We start from the raw sequence: 16,612 nt of genomic DNA on the forward strand, positions 1-16,612 counted from the left end.
TGAATTCATCAATATTTACCGCAAGACATTGAGAGAAAAAAAATGCGTTCACGAATGCCAAGATCTATCATAGTCCTTAAAAGAAACGCCATGGTTAGATGATGGATTGCTAGGTCAAGGTGTAAATATGTTTCAGCAACCTCAACTTCACTGGTATCCTTCATTAAACTCGTTAGATTATGAACGTGTTTCTGTATCCATCAATCATGCATCTCATAAACAACACAAATGCATTTTATACGGCCATAATTTAAAATAAAGGAGAACCACCCCAAATTGAGGGAGAAGAAAATAATGAATCAACTGCAGAAATAACAATACCAAGGGCAGTAAAGTTTCAGAACATCTAGCATCATCCAAGAATGCGGGATGAATATGCAACAAAACAAAAACATCTAAATTTATTGCATTCCTCTTTATCTCAAATCCAAATATTGCTATCATTTTATGCAGCAAGCACTATTAGTAAAGTGTAGAGGCAAGCAATTGAACATTCAAATATACATTCTGTCAATTCAACTTCCTTACAAAACCAGTAACGAGCAAAGAGATAAATGGAGTAAAGTCGTTCCTAATTTCCTATAAAAGAAAATTATGAATCCTACCTCAGCTATTAACCTCAACCCTTGAAGCAACCTGTTACAAGAACAGGATTTGAATATTATGATTGCATGACTTTGTTTTGTTTGATACATGCAGGGGCCTTGAAATCCTGGCATTTCCGCATACCTTCGATTGAAATAACACCATCATCAGAGGGCTCCAAAGAATAAAAGGTCTTAACAGCAGCAGTAGAATTATCCATGTTCTTTTCAGTCAATAGAGAGCTCTTAGTAATCATATCTTCCTTGGGATTCACTCGATCCCTAAAGGAACAAATGCTTAAGGGCAGCCTCTTTAACTTCATTCTTCCCCTTTTTTTACTAGGGGTTACATCGTCACAAGCTTTTTCCTTCAAATGGCTTGATTCTGCTTCACCATTATCCAACTCTGATTTCCCAGATTTTTCATATTTAGCACCCTTTGCCTCTGCTTTAACTGATTCTTCCATTGAGTCCCCAGAATCAATTTCACCTGCTATAGAACCTCCATTGCATGTAGAAGACGGGCTTCCTCCCAATACAATACCCCCATTGGAAGCTTTTTTTTTCTCAAGAGTTGGCATGATCTTAGGCCTTTTATGTTTATGACCTCTCCATTCAGAAGTTGGTGAATTCTTTGAGATTCTTGGGGAACTGTTGATTGCTCGGTGCAACTTCCGTGCTAACTCTTCATCTGTCCTAGGACTCTCAATTGGTTCGTGTTTCTTGTACAAGAGTTGAACAGGGACATGTTTCTTGAGCTTATTCTTTTTTAGGTGTCTTTCCTTATTAATCGTGTCTTCAGAAAATTTTGCTACCATGTCCAATGCATTCTTAGCTGCAGCAACAGCTTTAGCTGCAATTGCAGCCTTCTCCTCTGCAGCAGCTCTGGCAGCCTCAGCAGCTTTAGCAGCAGATGTAGCTGCTGCTCTTGAGGCCTCCAAAATCTCCTCAGGAGAAAGATTTGGGTTATATAAATGGGAACTCATCAATAAATTTTTAAGATGGTCATTAACATCACTTGAAGAAGTAGAAGGCGAGTGTGAGGGTGAGGGTGAGGGTGAAGGTGAAGGTGAAGGTGAAGGTGAAGGAGGAGATGAAGAGGAAGAAGCCACTGCAGGCTGATCTGAAGCACCATTGGCATTGGATGCCTGTTTCTTAAATCCTGCAAGCAGGCGCTTCCGGGGAGGCAGGAGGACATCCGCATCCAAGTGATTGATGTCACAAATGTTAGCCTCCATTAATATCCCTTCTCCGATTTATTAAAATCTGAAACACCAAAGCACAGGTAATTTGTCTACATAGATAGTCTAGCCGCTCGAATCACATCCACGTTAAAACATCAATAATCATAGATTCCCGATGTTAAATTGTAAACAAAACACAAAACAAAATCTGAATTCTCATCACAGTAATAGTAACAGCAAAAACCCATCAAATTTGGAAAAAGAAGATGTGCAGATTTGGAAAGCAGCATAAATTCAAGCGGTTCTAATAGATAAATCGGAATTGAAAGACGTTTCACGTGTTGTAAATGACATAAACAACGTAAATTTGAAAACCCTACCGGCATATTCGGTTATACAAGAGCTTCCCGTAAAACCAAAAGAATAATAAAGACAGAAAGTCAACAAAAAGATCATCATGCAATGGAAATGAATAGCCAAGTTAAAGATTATATTGGAATAGGTAACATGAATGAAAGAAACAAAATTAAAACGTAAAATAGGTTGATTGATAGAAGAAAAATGGAAAATTACAGGAAAGCAAACGCAACGTGAAGCGAAAATGCGAATCAACAAGCTCTGATCGAATGAAATTATGAGATGTAAATGAAAACAGAGTGAATTAAAAGAAAAAAAAAGGATGGATTTTGATTCAATACCTGATCATTTATGCAGGGGCTGTTTGCTGCTTGGTTGGTGTCACAGATAAAGAGAGAGTTTTTGTTTGTTTGGATTGCAGGAAAAGAGAGATGATTTAAGAGATTTGAGAAGAAGGAAATTAGGGTTTTTTAATTTATTTATGTCATATTATTATATAGGGTACACATTTGTGTTAGTTTTGAAGATGAGAGGGAGCGAGCGAGGGTCCAGTGTAGGGAATAAGGAAAAGGAAAAACGAAGATCTTGTGTCGTGTTACTAACTACTATACTAATGAAATTTAATTATTTAGGATTATTTAGCTAATACTAATACTAATGCTATTGTAACCCAGCCCAGCCCAGCCCACGAAAGTACCAAACTGAAAAAGTGAATTGCGAAACGAGGGAAAAAAACTGAAATGCGCGAAACCAATGCGATAAACCCTAAACCTTATTTGTTTTCTCCGCAATAAAAATTGCTTCTCGTATTTTCTTAAGAAAAGGCTTTCCCAATCCTAATTTGTTGCTAATTACTCGTTTTCCCCCGGAGCACTCTTTTTTCTTTTTGGTGTATTTAAAGCGGATTGGTTTTGATGCGTATGTTTGTTTAATTTTCTACATGAGCTAGGTTAGGCTTGTAATGGGGAGTATTAAGCCCTTGCCAGATGCTGTTCGTAGTACAGTGCGTTCTGCCACTATCTTGTTTGACCTCACTAGGGTTGTGGAGGAGCTCATTTTCAACAGCCTCGATGCTGCTGCGTCCAAGGTCGTAAATTTCAACAACTAACTCGTAAATAATTTCTACGATGGGAACTCTGTGTTAAGATTCGTGGTTTCTTTATTGTTTCAGGTGTCAGTCTTTCTAAGTGTTGGGAGCAGCTATGTCAAAGTGGTGGATGATGGTAATAGCTGTCATGCCTTTCGTTGCTAATAGCTTTAGTCGATTGTCACGTCCATCCAGGTTTCATGTTTGATTTTATTTTATTTTATTTGTTGCTAATATGCTTTCAGGATCTGGTATTTCTCGGGATGGATTGGTGCTACTGGGAGAAAGATATGGTTAGCTTCGTAATATACTTGTCGATGCTGCCTTTTATTTCCTTATTTTCTGTAATGCCTTCAATTTGTTTTCTCACTAACTCACAGTGCTCGCTTCATTTCTCTTTATCCATTGCCAGTAACGTCCAAACTTAACCATCTGAGTGATTTGGATGCTGCCAGCAGTAGCTTTGGCTTTCGGGGAGAAGCTTTAGCTTCTGTATCTGATGTAGCTTTGGTAGAAATAGTAACAAAAGCTTATGGAAGACCAAATGGATATCGCAAGGTGATAAAGGTATCTACAGTGGCTATTTTGTTATAAACTTCTTTTTTCTTTGCTAATCATTTTGGTATTGGCTGCAATTAAAATTCTCTTGGTTCTTTCTTTCCAGGGGTCCAAGTGTTTGTATCTTGGAATTGATGATGACAGGAAAGATACGGGCACAACAGGTAAGGCGTTATCTGGCCACTGCATTTGTTGTTAGTTCACTGGTATTATTGCTTGACTTGAAGATCTGTTCTTGTCCATTTAATGTTGAAATCGTGTTAGACCAATCTGTTTGCCTCACTTTCTCAAAGCTTTTGGTGTTTAGCCTGAAGAGAGCAGATGTTATTCTAGCTTTGAAGTTATATATAAAAAAAGTTACAGCTAGGTAACCTTAAGTATTAGGAGAAGACACAAATCGGTGAGAAACCACTTAAAATAATAGGAAAAGAAGGCCTGTTTTTCTTTCAATTTTTTCTTTTCTTCATCGACTAATGTCTTGATTCCATACAGTTGTTGTGCGTGATTTATTTTACAACCAACCTGTTCGGAAGAAACAAATGCTATCCAGGTTTGTCTTTTTAATCTCCAATTTCTTGTTTCCCTTATGATTAAGCATAGTTTATGAAACTGGCTCTTGGTTGCACCTTGTGAAATCTCTACCATTACACTGAATCGACGCACCTGTGATTTGTAATGCTGAATTTGAAGCCCGAAGAAGGTGTTGCACTCTGTTAAAAAGTGTGTATTCAGAATTGCTCTTGTTCACCCAATGGTTTACTTCAATCTTATTGATATTGAGAGGTATGTTCTTGTCAAATTTCATTGTTGGAACTCTGTCATTCATGTTCCTTTTCCTTTTTCTTTTTTCTTTTTTTTTTAACTTTATTGTTTGTTGAATTAAGTGAGGATGAGCTTCTCTCTGTGCATCCTTCCTCTTCCCCTTTGCCTCTTCTGATGAGTGGTCTTGGAATTGAGGACTGTGCTTGTCTGCAGAAGCTGAATGCTAGTGATGGTTCCCTCAAGCTTTCAGGCTACATATCTGGTCCTTGTGATGATTTTACTTCTAAGGTAGAATAATTATTTTGATTAACTGCATAAGTGTTTCATAATTTTTATATTCTAGATTCCTTCTTATGATGTTCTTTTCTTTTCTGGCAGGCCTTTCAATATGTCTGTATCCACTGAATATCTGGGACCATTATATGGCTAGTCAATATGAAGACATTGTTTATCATCAATTTCGTTTTGGACCTTGACAATGTCAGATATCAATTCAAGACTTGTCTGCAAGGGTCCCATTCATAAGTTGCTGAACAACATGGCTACGAGTTTCGAGTCTTTACATCCAGAGAAGAAGGCTAATAACTGGACCAAGAATGGAAAAAGGAGTAGATCTCAAGTGGTTCCATCATACATAATTAACATTAGCTGCCCACCATCTTTATATGATTTAACCTTTGAACCATCAAAGACATATGTCGAATTCAAGGTAATATGCAGTCTAATTGAGAACCATGATTTAGTTTGCATTTGTATTGGTTAAAACATTTTCTTTTCGAGGAGGAACCTTAGCATCCGGTTCAAAATAATGTTTATTAAAACATTTGAAAACTACTTTGAACTTTTTTCATTTTCTTATAACAAACTCGGAATTGCTTGCTTCTATTGTGTAGAAGTATGGCCAGAATACTCAATGCTGCTTTCCATGATAGTGAAGTGTCACCTTTGGCCTTTGTATGTCATTGTGTTTTGTCACTAGCTCCTTGTACATTGTGGAACCTTTCAACGTGGTACAGTACCTCTAAAATGTGTAATGTAGTATATGTACTATCATTCTGTGTGAAAATCTAGCACCCTGTGGTTAACAATGTTAACTAAAACAGCTGATGTGACCTCCATCCAATCACATGTTGATACATGAGAAATAATGCCAATTTTTTCTACTTTTTCTCCCGTCCCCCTTTTCTCCTTCAATCTATCAACTTTCTTGTCAAGCCTGGCTAGTCATTTGCTGGATCTAGCCTGAGGGTCAAATTTGCAGTGAAACTGGTCTGTTTCAAGCCTATTTCAACCTGCCAATACTGGTTCCGGCCTCCTGTGCCCTCTGGTTTGCTGGATTTGGTCTGAAAGTTGGCAATAATGTCATCCACCTTAACGTTGTTAGCCGCTAGTGCCATTTTAATAGACTAATGGTAGTATAGATGCCATATTACACAATTTTAAAGTACATATGCCACATTGAAAATTTTCTTGAAGCACCACGGAATATGACATTATTCCTTCAATAATAAATGACAGTGTGTATGGTGATCAGATGGACTTTGCACATAAGTTGGACATACTTTACCTTTTTTCCCTTTGGGTATACACTTTATTCATTAATTGCAGGATTAAAACATTATTAATTTGTGTGGTTACCTTTAAAAGTCATCTGCCTAATGTCGTAATTCAACTTTTCATTTGTTTAATCCTCAGTGGTGAGTTTATTTTTGCCTTTTTCTAAAAACAAGAAATTTTGGGCACTTAGGGTTATTAGGAACTTCAGAAAGTTGTTAATTCAACCTCAAATCTCTCTCTCTCTCTCTCTGTGTTTCTTTCTTGCCAGGATTGGAGACCTGTATGTACCTTAATTGAGACAGCAGTTCAACACCTCTGGAGGAAAAATATTAGTTATGGTATGCTCTCAGCCATACAGAACAAAGTGCTTATTATGGTTGTTTTTGTTATGACTCCTGAAGCTATCAAGTTATAATTGGTTTCTTATCTAATCCTTTAACTCATGCAGCTGATGGATTAGGACAAGCTGAAACCCTGAAGGAAGATGCAAATATTTTGAATGTTGCAGAAGGTGCCCTTCAATATGTTATTGGCCAAAAATTCTCTTTGGACATGATGTGAATGAATATCCAATCATGCTTTCACAGAAAGTTATTGCCTTTTGCAATGCTAACTCTCTTGCATGCTTCATTTATTTTTTCAACGCTTGTTCTGCAGATTTTTTTGATGGATCATCAGTGGACTTGGAATTTGCAACGAGGAAGAGGACTAAAAAGTATCAACCATCTTCTTCATTGGACAAGCTAACCATAGATAATTTGTTTCTTATGGACCATGAAGATACGCCATTTGAGGAGTGCAATGGAAATACTGCACAATTTAAAGATCAGCAGAATGATATGAAGTTTGTTCATTGGACTGACTATTCTTTTCAAAGTTTGGGTGATTTCCTTTCCAAAGGTGGCTCCATAGTAAACCAAAGGAGTGATTGGCATCTTTGGTCATCTGATAACAATATTTTAGCAGAAGATCACTTCTTGGAAAATAGATTTATTGCTTCAGGAAGACCAAACTATCATGTGAACAACAATAATATAAGTTCAAAGTTAGGTAATGAATCCCTCAAGTTTGAGAGTTGTGTGACCAATGAAACAGTTAGGAGTGTTTTTCCTTTTGATAGTCATGAACTTTGCAATGACTTGCAGTTTAGGAAAAATATCAGCAAACCTTTTATGCAAAGTTGCTCCTTCCAAAGAAACCGGCCACTTGACAGGGAATTGGTTGAAAGTGACGTAGGAGTTGACTCACCAATTGATAGCCTTAAGACAAAAAGGAAGTGGGTCTGCTCAAATGATGGCTTCAATATGATGGAAGTTGATTTCGGTGACCAGACATTTGATCACCTTTCAAAGACTGCATGGCAGGATGGACCCAAGCTTGTAAGAACAAATAACATTCCTACAGATTGTGATGTTTTAAGAAGAGCTTCTGTGAAGTTGTTTCTGTCATGTGGAGATGTTTCTGTTGAAGAGAATGGCCTAGTATCTGGTTCAGTCATGCTAGCTGAAAACCTTGCCTCTGGTCATCAGTCTTTAAGTTTGGGATTGTGTTCAGGAACCTCAAACCCCTTTGCCCAATTCAGTTATCAGAATGCAATAGAAGGGAGCTTCAGATCTGAGAAAAGGACTAACTTTGGGCATTTCTCTGATGGTGAAGACGAGGACAACCAATTTGGTGTTGATCTAATCTCAAGGGGCTCCAGCCAAGAAAAATGCATCTATGATTTCCCAAACACTGAACAAGGAATTGGCTATGCTGAATCCAGTAGAGAATTCTCTGAGCACCTTCAACAATACAATCTAAAACATAAATTTTCTCCAGAACAATTCAACGTAGTAATTGAAAACGGAGATTGGCCTTGGTCAGACTCAAGTATTAATGAATATAAAAGGCAAAGAGATTGCTTTCGTTATCAAGATTTTGGAAAAAACTTTAGTCCTAAAGAAAGATCAAGAAGAAGCCAGTCAGCTCCTCCATTTTACATCCGGAAGAGGAGGTTTATCTCCTTACATCATTGTTTGCAGACATCGGAGGAATCTACTTCTAATGAAGTCCATGGTCCATACACCTTTTTAGGTGATTATGTGATGTACATCTCAGTTTAAAGGATTGGTTAATGATGTACAATATTAATGTAAGTGAATTTTGCAGAGACTGGTGATAAGAAGCCTCCACAACGTTCTTCTGGTTTGCACAATCGATGCTTTGAACCTAATTTTGGGAAGAATAGGTATGAGCAATTTTGATATCTCCTTACAGAATTGACTTCGATTTTGCTGCTGAAACTTGAATTTTCTCTCTTTCTTGGTTGATCACTTTGGCTAAATACAGATCAAATATGAATAACAAACCAGACAAGGTGCAGAGCCCCATAGTTCAAAAATGTGATAAGATTGAACAACCTTATTGCCGAGAGGATCCTGAACTTGTTCCAGTGCAAGGTATTTCTGTTCTTTCACCAGAAGAAATACTTGTATTTAAGCATAAGTTCTTACAAAACAATTGATATTGATTTGGTATTGGGTGAACTTGAAGAGGATGAGAGTTTAACAACATTACAGTAGAGTAATAGACATGGAATGCAAAATCCCTTTTTTTCCTTAAATTTGCTTAGTTGCCAAAGAAGGAAAAACTTTTAACTACATATCAACAGATTAACAGCTCTTGTTTGTTCTCTCATCTTTCAGTATTTCCCTCGTATGGAAATCAGGATCCCCTAATTTCTGGAACCAAATGGAGAAAAACAGTTGGGTATTTTGCAATTTTAATAAACCATATTTGCTGCTTCTGAGTTTTCAGTTCCAGATGCATTCACTAGCGGTCAATAGTATTTACTGTATTATTAATGCAGAGGAATAACAAATTATATGATGCTGACAATGAAGATACTTTACTTGATATCGCTTCTGGATTCCTTAATCTTGCTGCTGGATCATTGGTTCCTAAATCAATTAGTAAAAAGTGTCTCACAGAGGCCAAGGTTCTGCAACAGGTGGATAAGAAATTCATCCCAATTGTAGCTGATGGAACACTTGCTATTATTGACCAGGTCCATTACTCGCTTAAATTTCTATAGCATTACCCTTTTCTTGTCATGCATTTTCTGCCTTAATTATTGCCGTGTAACTTCTCAGCTGAAAATGGTACCTTAAGTTCATGTATGTACTATTAATTGCACATAACGGGGTCTTGGATATATCGCTTGTCAGATGTTTGTCTTCAAGAGATATAGTGATTCCTTTAATAACAGCTGACTAACTAAAAAGAGAGGTTAATTAGTCATGGTGAAGGTCATCAGAAATTCTGATCTTAGAGGACAGAGATTACACATGACAACAGTTAGATGAATAGTTGATGAGAAATAAGGAGAAAATGTTAGTTGCAATGATCGTTCAAATATGTCAAGGATACCATAATTCATACATATGCTAATCCATGGATTTGATGCCTATACAACAAATGCAGATGCCTTGTATGCTGATTTGGACATACAAATGATAACATTAGCATACATGCTCACATAAATGCTATAGAAATTTTGGCAGTATGATTAACTCTAGTTATTGTTATCTTCTGCAGCATGCTGCAGATGAAAGAATTCAACTAGAAGAACTTCGTCGCAAGGTAAAACTATTCTCTAGTTCAAATTTGTCGAAGTAGTGATTTTCGCTACTAATGTGACATGTCAAAAAAACTAGGTCTTATCTGGTGAAGGGAAGTCGGTTGCCTATTTGGATACAAAGAGAGAGCTGGTATGTCTAGTTTAATGTATGAAGCTTTATCCTGGAGCTTTGGCAATGATGTTTTTTCTTTCTTTGTGAATCTAGGTTTAACTTATTACTTGTTAAATAACAGATCCTGCCAGAGATGGGATATCAGTTACTGCACAATTATTCTGAACAAATAAGACATTGGGGTTGGATCTGTGACTTTCACACGCAAGATTCAAGATCCTTCAAGAAGTAATTTGTTTTTTCCTTGGTTTGAAAATATTATGTTCATATAGTTTGCTGTGTGATAAATAATCCTGGATGTGGATTTGGAGGCAAAAACATTGTTCAAAGGTGCATATCTCTTACCTGTAAAGATGTTAACAGGAGTTTCACCATTTTGTGTTTCATTCCTTAATGTTCCATTCATTGTCTTCTGATTTTCATTGCTATTAATCTTATTATATATCCTGATTTTGCTGCTTAATTTTAATTACTATCCAGGAATTTGAACCTTATTCATCGTAAGCCAGCTGTTGTCATACTTCTTGCAGTTAAGCTCCATTTCAATTCTGTTTATATTGATGGAAGCTAAACCACGGCCCTTACATCCTTTGCTTGAGCTTACTTACTGCTTTTTCGTAAGTTCAATGAGGTTGGGTCAAAATTACCAGTTTTATCATATTTTGAAGGAAATTTTGGACGCTTATCCCTGAAATACTCTCTGTGTCCTTGTTTGCTTATCATGCACATTCAAGTTTGCCATTTCTTTTCTGTTAAACTTCAATGTCAAAAAAATTTTATGGATAACATGCAGGTACCTTGCATTTTAGGTGTCAATTTATCTGATGTTGATCTATTGGAATTTCTTCATCAGGTAATACGTGGTTTGTTGCTTATTAGAACATTTACTTCCTACTTCTCCTTTCCCTTTTACTTGTTGGTAAAGGTTTAATTTCTGACTCTCAGTTTGTATTTATAATACGTAGCTTGCTGATACAGACGGATCATCAACAATGCCCCCATCTGTTAGTCGCATTCTTAATTCCAAAGCATGCCGAGGTATGTCTAATCTCACGTAGTTATGGCAACTGTGCGAATCAAATTCAAATATGTGGAAGTTTTATGCTTTATCTAATACTTAATTAGAGTGGTTAGTGCAATAATTATCTGAGCAAATACTATATATGCATAGGTCAAGTGAGACTTCTCCACTGTAGCTGTTAAGATATCTTTTGCGCCTTTTCTCTCTTATGTCTATTTATAGTTCCAACTCTGCTACTTCCATACCTTCGTTAATATGTAGATAATATCTTGTCCTTCATTACAAGTTCTCCAACTTTGTGTAACTTCCTGTCATGCTTTCATCATTAAGGTGCAATTATGTTTGGAGACTCCTTGCTTCCTTCAGAATGTTCCTTAATTGTTGAAGAGCTAAAGCAGACCTCGCTGTGCTTCCAAGTGAGTTGAATATATACCACACCAAGAATTCTTTTTGCAGATTCGACTGCTGACATTTTGTGCATGTATGCATTCATTTGCACATGTGTGTGTGAGAGAGGGAGATCCTTATGCTGCCTTAATTAATGTGAAAATGACAACATGCAGTGTGCTCATGGGCGACCAACCACTGCCCCGCTTGTGAATTTGGAGGCATTGCATGGGCAGATAGCTAAGATGCAAGTGAGGGATGATGAAGGCAGGGAGTTATGGCATGGGCTATGCCGACAAGGAGTGAGCCTTGAAAGGGCCAGTTTGCGGTTAAGAGCAGCTGCTGATGAAATACCAAACTAACGTGTTAAGCTGAACCCACGTCATAGTGTACTTGTCCAAAGGTGACTGGACCCATTGTTGGATTGATTTTACCTGATCTCGAAGCCCGCGAGAAGTTGGGCTTTCAGGGAACTAAAGCATTATCCAAGATGGGTAATTGACATTCTTTCTCACCCCATAATAATAATTGGGTGCTACGAGATGTGTTATTTTTCTCCGTTCTATGATGTATTCTTAACTCATAGGGTGATGGTAGTCAACTGAATTTACGGCAAATTGAACATAAAAGTATATTGCAAACGTTGTACTACATTTGTATTTCTTCTCCGTGCATTAATTCTTGGTTGTGTGCTCTCTTCCCCGTCTACCCAAAGGGCAAGTAGAATCATTTCCTTGGTATAAGCTTAAGGGTTCAGGCCTCTTGTTTAACCACTGTGATAATCAATTACGCTAGCACACCTTTGACATTTAACAGCCTGTTAGCAGCATATGATCGCATGCCATACTGAAAATAAAGTAACGTGCATTCCATCGACCTTAATGGCGAAATTTTTATTTGTTTCTAGTTGAATTCTCGATACTCTTGCCTTGTTCTCAAAAGTCGCAATTTAGATCCTCACCTCTGAGCATTTTCATTCAACTCGACTCGTAACCCATGCATTAGGGTGAAAATGATCAACATTTGATTCACTTTTTTTTTTCTAACATACAACTGAGCCAAATCCCAACCCTGTTTAATTGTATACCATTTCAATATCAAATGAAACCAACAAAAGAAAAGAAAAGAAAAAGAAAAACATACTAAAAAAGTGAACAGACTAACAAATATGCATATTGTTGGAAAGCTCATCCACTGTTTGTTTCCTTTAGCAACAGACAAAACTTGCTGATAATCTCCAATGCTCATCCTCTTCTACAAAAATGGACTAATTTGTTTTTACTCTGACGAGAATGCATTTTCCCCCTATCTCTTCTCTACACTTGCAGTAAGCAATCCACGTATGTATTCTTTGCTAATTGATATGTTTTCATATATTCCTTTTTCTACTTTCACGGCCTTGACATCAACCATCTTCACCTTCCCCACATGTCTCTGGACCTGCTTTGTTGTCAATGCTAGCACACAAGGCCTTCCATACGGGAAGCAACATCTTCATTGGAGGGTGTAGCTCCTTCACACACAACCAAGTTTCACGCCTCAATTAAGCCCAATGCTACTTACTATATTAACTTATAATGACAGCACATGCATGCATATATACTCCTTACTGAACTCTCCTATTGCTACTTGATATCTTCAAAGTAAGGGATTGACCATCCTGTTTAAGATATACAGCAGTATATATCCCCCCATATGTTCTAAAGCAAATAACAGAGATGGAAATTCAGTTGTCTTACCTTGAACACCAACACCAGCTCTTCCTTCCCACGCACAAGTAAAGAGAGGCTCCAGTAACAAGTTACGGGGGTAACACATTCTAATAAAACAGGTTTCAAAATCTCACCGGCGGGAATGAATCTGCGGATGATTCTTCCACTACAACAAAAGTAAACAAACAAAACCAGATGAAATAATAACATTGGTTATAGTGCTAGTACAACTACTTACTTGTAAAAGCTCGTGACTAAAACATCTAAAGGATTTATTCATGAATATTGATTAACCTGCTTCTCTAATAATGAGCATGTCTATAGCAGGAAAGCTAGAAAGGCCTGAGAACCACTTGCAAATCCAAGACAATGCAATGCGAAATGCAAAAAATTGGATGGAAGAACAACTAAACCCAAATATTGAATAACAACCTAGAACATCAAATTTTGATACAGAGTGACAACAGATGTTTCCCCTTCTTAGACAGTCTTATTTTAAAAGTAAAGGAGGAATTCTGAAAATCAAATCAGGAAAATTATCCGACCATCAACTTGCAGAACTAATAGTATAGAAGAAAAACAAAAACATAAGCTATGTTTTTGCGTATTCATGGTCTACCATAAAACATGTACCTACATAGATATTTAACCCTCATTGTCAAGAATTAGAGGTTTTAGTAAGTTACCTCGTATAGTGTGTTTCAAGCTGAACTCCAAAGGCTGGCATTATGATGACAGACTCTGAAAGCTTAAAAATAGAAAACTTGAGAAAAAGGATTAAAACAATATATCTAGCAATCACATTGTACTTGTTCGAAATTGAAAAAAATAGCACATCAAATAACAAAGGCAACCGGCTGAAGAGGCTCTCACCTTTGTGAACAGGGTTCCAAAAAAATAATAATAATATGACAAGGAGTCCACTTAGCTGAAGTCTCCACAAAATAAGAGTGGCTGAAATTTCCTGTTATATCATTTACGCATTGTATGAGATGATAAAACCAAACAAGGAGTTAATCTCCAGAGGATTTCTATTCAAGCAAAAAAAAAATCCCATTTTAACACTAGAACTAGAAAATTATTTAGGTTCCCAAAAATCATGATTAGTCCTACTTACTTCACCAACTCAGTCATAGTACAAAAGGTAGTCAATTGATTCCTAAACAGATGAACATATCACTAAAGGAATTACAGAAAGAAGAAAGAGACGAGTATAAGGACCATACCTTGAGAGATAGGAAAATGCAGGCAATGGGTATAAGGAGAATAGCTACAAAGACAGCCTTTCGAAGACTCTTTTCGATGATGTGAATATCAACTGACCCAGGAGGCCATTTACCCTCATGTATGTAAGCTATTGAGATCCTCCCCATTCGTTTTCTTTCTTCTTCTTCTTCTTTTTTTCTTTCTTTCTTTCTTTCTTTCTTTCTTTCTTTCTTTTTTATTTTATTTTGATATTTTATTTTATTGTAACTCGAAACTTAAAAGGTTACCAATTAAAACAATTCTTCAGACTGGAATTAGGTCCGATGATACATCAACTATCAGCTGGCAGCGGAGATGGGTGGAGAGGTGGTGGTGCAGGCTGGAGGAGCCAAAACCTTAGAGCGGTGGTTAAAAAAATAATAATAAAGATCAGAAACACCAAAGCACAAGTAATTGTCTACATAGATAGTCTAGCCGCTCGAATCACATCCACGTTAAAACATCAATAATCATAGATTCCCGATGTTAAATTGTAAACAAAACACAAAACAAAATCTGAATTCTCATCACAGTAATAGTAACAACAAAAACCCATCAAATTTGGAAAAAGAAGATGTGCAGATTTGGAAAGCAGCATAAAATCAAGCGGTTCTAGTAGATAAATCGGAATTGAAAGACGTTTCACGTGTTGTAAATGACATAAACAACGTAAATTTGAAAACCCTACCGGCATATTCGGTTATACAAGAGCTTCCCGTAAAACCAAAAGAATAATAAAAACAGAAAGTCAACAAAAAGATCATCATGCAATGAAGATGAATAGCCAAGTTAAAGATTATATTGGAATAGGTAACATGAAAGAAAGAAACAAAATTAAAACGTAAAATAGGTTGATTGATAGAAGAAAAATGGAAAATTACAGAAAGCAAACGCAATGTGAAGTGAAAATGCGAATCAACAAGCTCTGATCGAATGAAATTATGAGATGTAAATGAAAACATAGTGAATTTAAAAAAAGGATGAATTTTGATTCAATACCTGATCATTTATGCAGGGGGGGGTTGCTGCTTGGTTGGTTGGTGTCACAGATAAAGAGAGAGTTTTTGTTTGTTTGGATTGCAGGAAAAGAGTGATGATTTAAGAGATTTGAGAAGAAGGAAATTAGGGGTTTTTTAATTTATATGGCATAATATTATGTAGTGTATAGATTTGTGTTAGTTTTGAAGATGAGAGGGTCCAGACTCCAGTGTCGGGAATAATGAAAAGGAAAAACGAAGATCTTGCGTCGTGTTACTAATTACTATACTAATGAAATTTAATTATTTAGGATTATTTAGCTAATACTAATTCTAATGCTATTGTAGTCCAGCCCAGCCCAGGCCACGAAAGTTACCAAACTGAAAAAGTGAATTGCGAAACGAGGGAGAGAAAACTGAAATAATGCCAATTTTTTTCTTGCCGAGCCTGGTTAGTCACTGGCTGGATCTAGCCTGAGGTTTAAATTTGCAGTGCAACTGGCCTGTTTCAAGCCTATTTCAACTTGCCAATACTGGCTCCGGCCTCCTGTGCCCTGCGGTTTGCTGGATTCGGTTTGAAAGTTAGCAATAATGTCATCCACATTAATGGTGTTAACCCCTAATGCCATTTTATTTGACTAATGATAGTATAAAAGGTTGAAACAAGTATAGTATTATATTGTGAGATATATCCGAGGTATTGACTAAATTGTGAAGAAGTAAAAAAGTGATGAAGTCAAAGTTTAAGGTTTAAAATGTAAATTCGAAATGTTGAATGATTAAAAGTGAAAATAACCAAAAGTAAAAATGACGTAAATGGAAATATGATATTTGATCGAGGACAAAATGATTATTTAGCAAGAAAGATAATTTTAGTAAAATTACTAAAATGCTTTGGATGTGTTGATGAATTGTGGTCATTGGATTTGCTTAGCCTAGTATAAAATATGGGCCTTTAGATTGTAATTTGGTTAATTTGGTGATATTTTATATTATTTGATTAGTTAATTATTATTTTAATAATATTTTATATTCTTTTCCATTTAAAAGGATTGAGTTTTAGCTAAATTATTATGAATATTTTTTCAATGCAGGAGGACAATAAATTAAAGTACGCTAAAATCATCCTTCTATTTATTGATGAAGAGAGACTACAAATATTGGACTACGAAACAAATGCCAATGGATTTAATGGAGCCTAAAGAGTTTAAGTAGCAAAACCTTGAATTACCCAAAAAGACAAAAATTGGGGATTATGGTAGGAATTAAACATAATCATTAGTGGTGGGCTCTGAATACTTATTAGTGGAAATAGTAGTAACTTAAAAGGCTGGAATGTTGTGGGTGATATGGCTATGCCAGCATTGGGTTAAAACCACCACCTACTTCATCCTACCTGCGATTTTAATCACATAACATAATATAGTTTTCATGTGATTATTGATTG

General features: G+C 36.4%; 3 protein-coding genes across 14 annotated transcripts; 1 reads left to right on the plus strand and 2 right to left on the minus strand.

The window, feature by feature from the left end:
* Positions 1-376: 376 nt before the first annotated feature.
* On the minus strand, positions 377-15,429 carry LOC105787390 (uncharacterized). 2 transcript variants are annotated; one of them, XM_012613755.2, is made up of 2 exons: positions 15,188-15,429; positions 377-1,850 (listed from the first exon to the last, which is right to left on the minus strand). In XM_012613755.2, the coding sequence occupies exon 2, from the start codon at positions 1,820-1,822 to the stop codon at positions 662-664; it is 1,161 nt and encodes a 386-aa protein (XP_012469209.1). In that variant the 5' UTR covers positions 1,823-1,850; positions 15,188-15,429; the 3' UTR covers positions 377-661. The 2 variants fall into 2 exon arrangements, with proteins under 2 accessions (XP_012469209.1, XP_012469210.1); XM_012613756.2 differs by lacking the exon at positions 15,188-15,429 and adding an exon at positions 2,467-2,689.
* Positions 2,831-11,939, plus strand: LOC105787386 (DNA mismatch repair protein MLH3). Of its 11 annotated transcripts, none has more exons than XR_008190989.1 (25): positions 2,831-3,212; positions 3,297-3,348; positions 3,458-3,505; positions 3,625-3,779; positions 3,877-3,934; positions 4,263-4,320; positions 4,461-4,553; positions 4,655-4,820; positions 4,911-4,926; positions 5,018-5,241; positions 6,358-6,427; positions 6,538-6,600; positions 6,747-8,165; positions 8,241-8,319; positions 8,421-8,530; positions 8,777-8,835; positions 8,941-9,138; positions 9,669-9,713; positions 9,788-9,841; positions 9,945-10,051; positions 10,304-10,352; positions 10,617-10,676; positions 10,789-10,861; positions 11,175-11,325; positions 11,408-11,546. XR_008190989.1 is itself a non-coding variant. In XM_012613749.2 (25 exons), the coding sequence occupies exons 1-25, from the start codon at positions 3,087-3,089 to the stop codon at positions 11,591-11,593; spliced, it is 3,654 nt and encodes a 1,217-aa protein (XP_012469203.1). In that variant the 5' UTR covers positions 2,831-3,086; the 3' UTR covers positions 11,594-11,939. The 11 variants fall into 11 exon arrangements, 2 of the variants coding, with proteins under 2 accessions (XP_012469203.1, XP_052479946.1); XM_012613749.2 differs by having other exon boundaries at positions 11,175-11,260; positions 11,408-11,939; XM_052623986.1 differs by lacking the exon at positions 10,617-10,676 and having other exon boundaries at positions 11,175-11,260; positions 11,408-11,939.
* Positions 12,233-13,907, minus strand: LOC105787393 (uncharacterized). The gene is made up of 4 exons (XM_012613761.2): positions 13,817-13,907; positions 13,630-13,691; positions 12,971-13,109; positions 12,233-12,744 (listed from the first exon to the last, which is right to left on the minus strand). Exons 2-4 carry the CDS (start codon positions 13,668-13,670, stop codon positions 12,637-12,639), a joined length of 288 nt encoding a protein of 95 aa, XP_012469215.1. The 5' UTR covers positions 13,671-13,691; positions 13,817-13,907; the 3' UTR covers positions 12,233-12,636.
* Positions 15,430-16,612: the final 1,183 nt, after the last annotated feature.

Source organism: Gossypium raimondii, chromosome 2, assembly GCF_025698545.1.
Source record: "Gossypium raimondii isolate GPD5lz chromosome 2, ASM2569854v1, whole genome shotgun sequence".
NCBI classification, from domain to species: domain Eukaryota; kingdom Viridiplantae; phylum Streptophyta; class Magnoliopsida; order Malvales; family Malvaceae; genus Gossypium; species Gossypium raimondii.

Bases quoted from the DNA above. Each gene is read 5' to 3' on its own strand.
- LOC105787390 (XM_012613755.2), bottom strand. From the start codon at position 1,822: ATGGAGGCTAACATTTGTGACATCAATCACTTGGATGCGGATGTCCTC.
- LOC105787386 (XM_012613749.2), top strand. From the start codon at position 3,087: ATGGGGAGTATTAAGCCCTTGCCAGATGCTGTTCGTAGTACAGTGCGT. The intron at 6,601-6,746 runs GTGCCCTTCAAT...CTTGTTCTGCAG, and splicing joins TATTTTGAATGTTGCAGAAG to ATTTTTTTGATGGATCATCA. The intron at 8,320-8,420 runs GTATGAGCAATT...GGCTAAATACAG, and splicing joins CCTAATTTTGGGAAGAATAG to ATCAAATATGAATAACAAAC.
- LOC105787393 (XM_012613761.2), bottom strand. From the start codon at position 13,670: ATGCCAGCCTTTGGAGTTCAGCTTGAAACACACTATACGAG. The intron at 13,110-13,629 runs GTAACTTACTAA...CTTTTGTTGTAG, and splicing joins CTTGAAACACACTATACGAG to TGGAAGAATCATCCGCAGAT. The intron at 12,745-12,970 runs GTAAGACAACTG...TTGTGTGTGAAG, and splicing joins AGCTGGTGTTGGTGTTCAAG to GAGCTACACCCTCCAATGAA.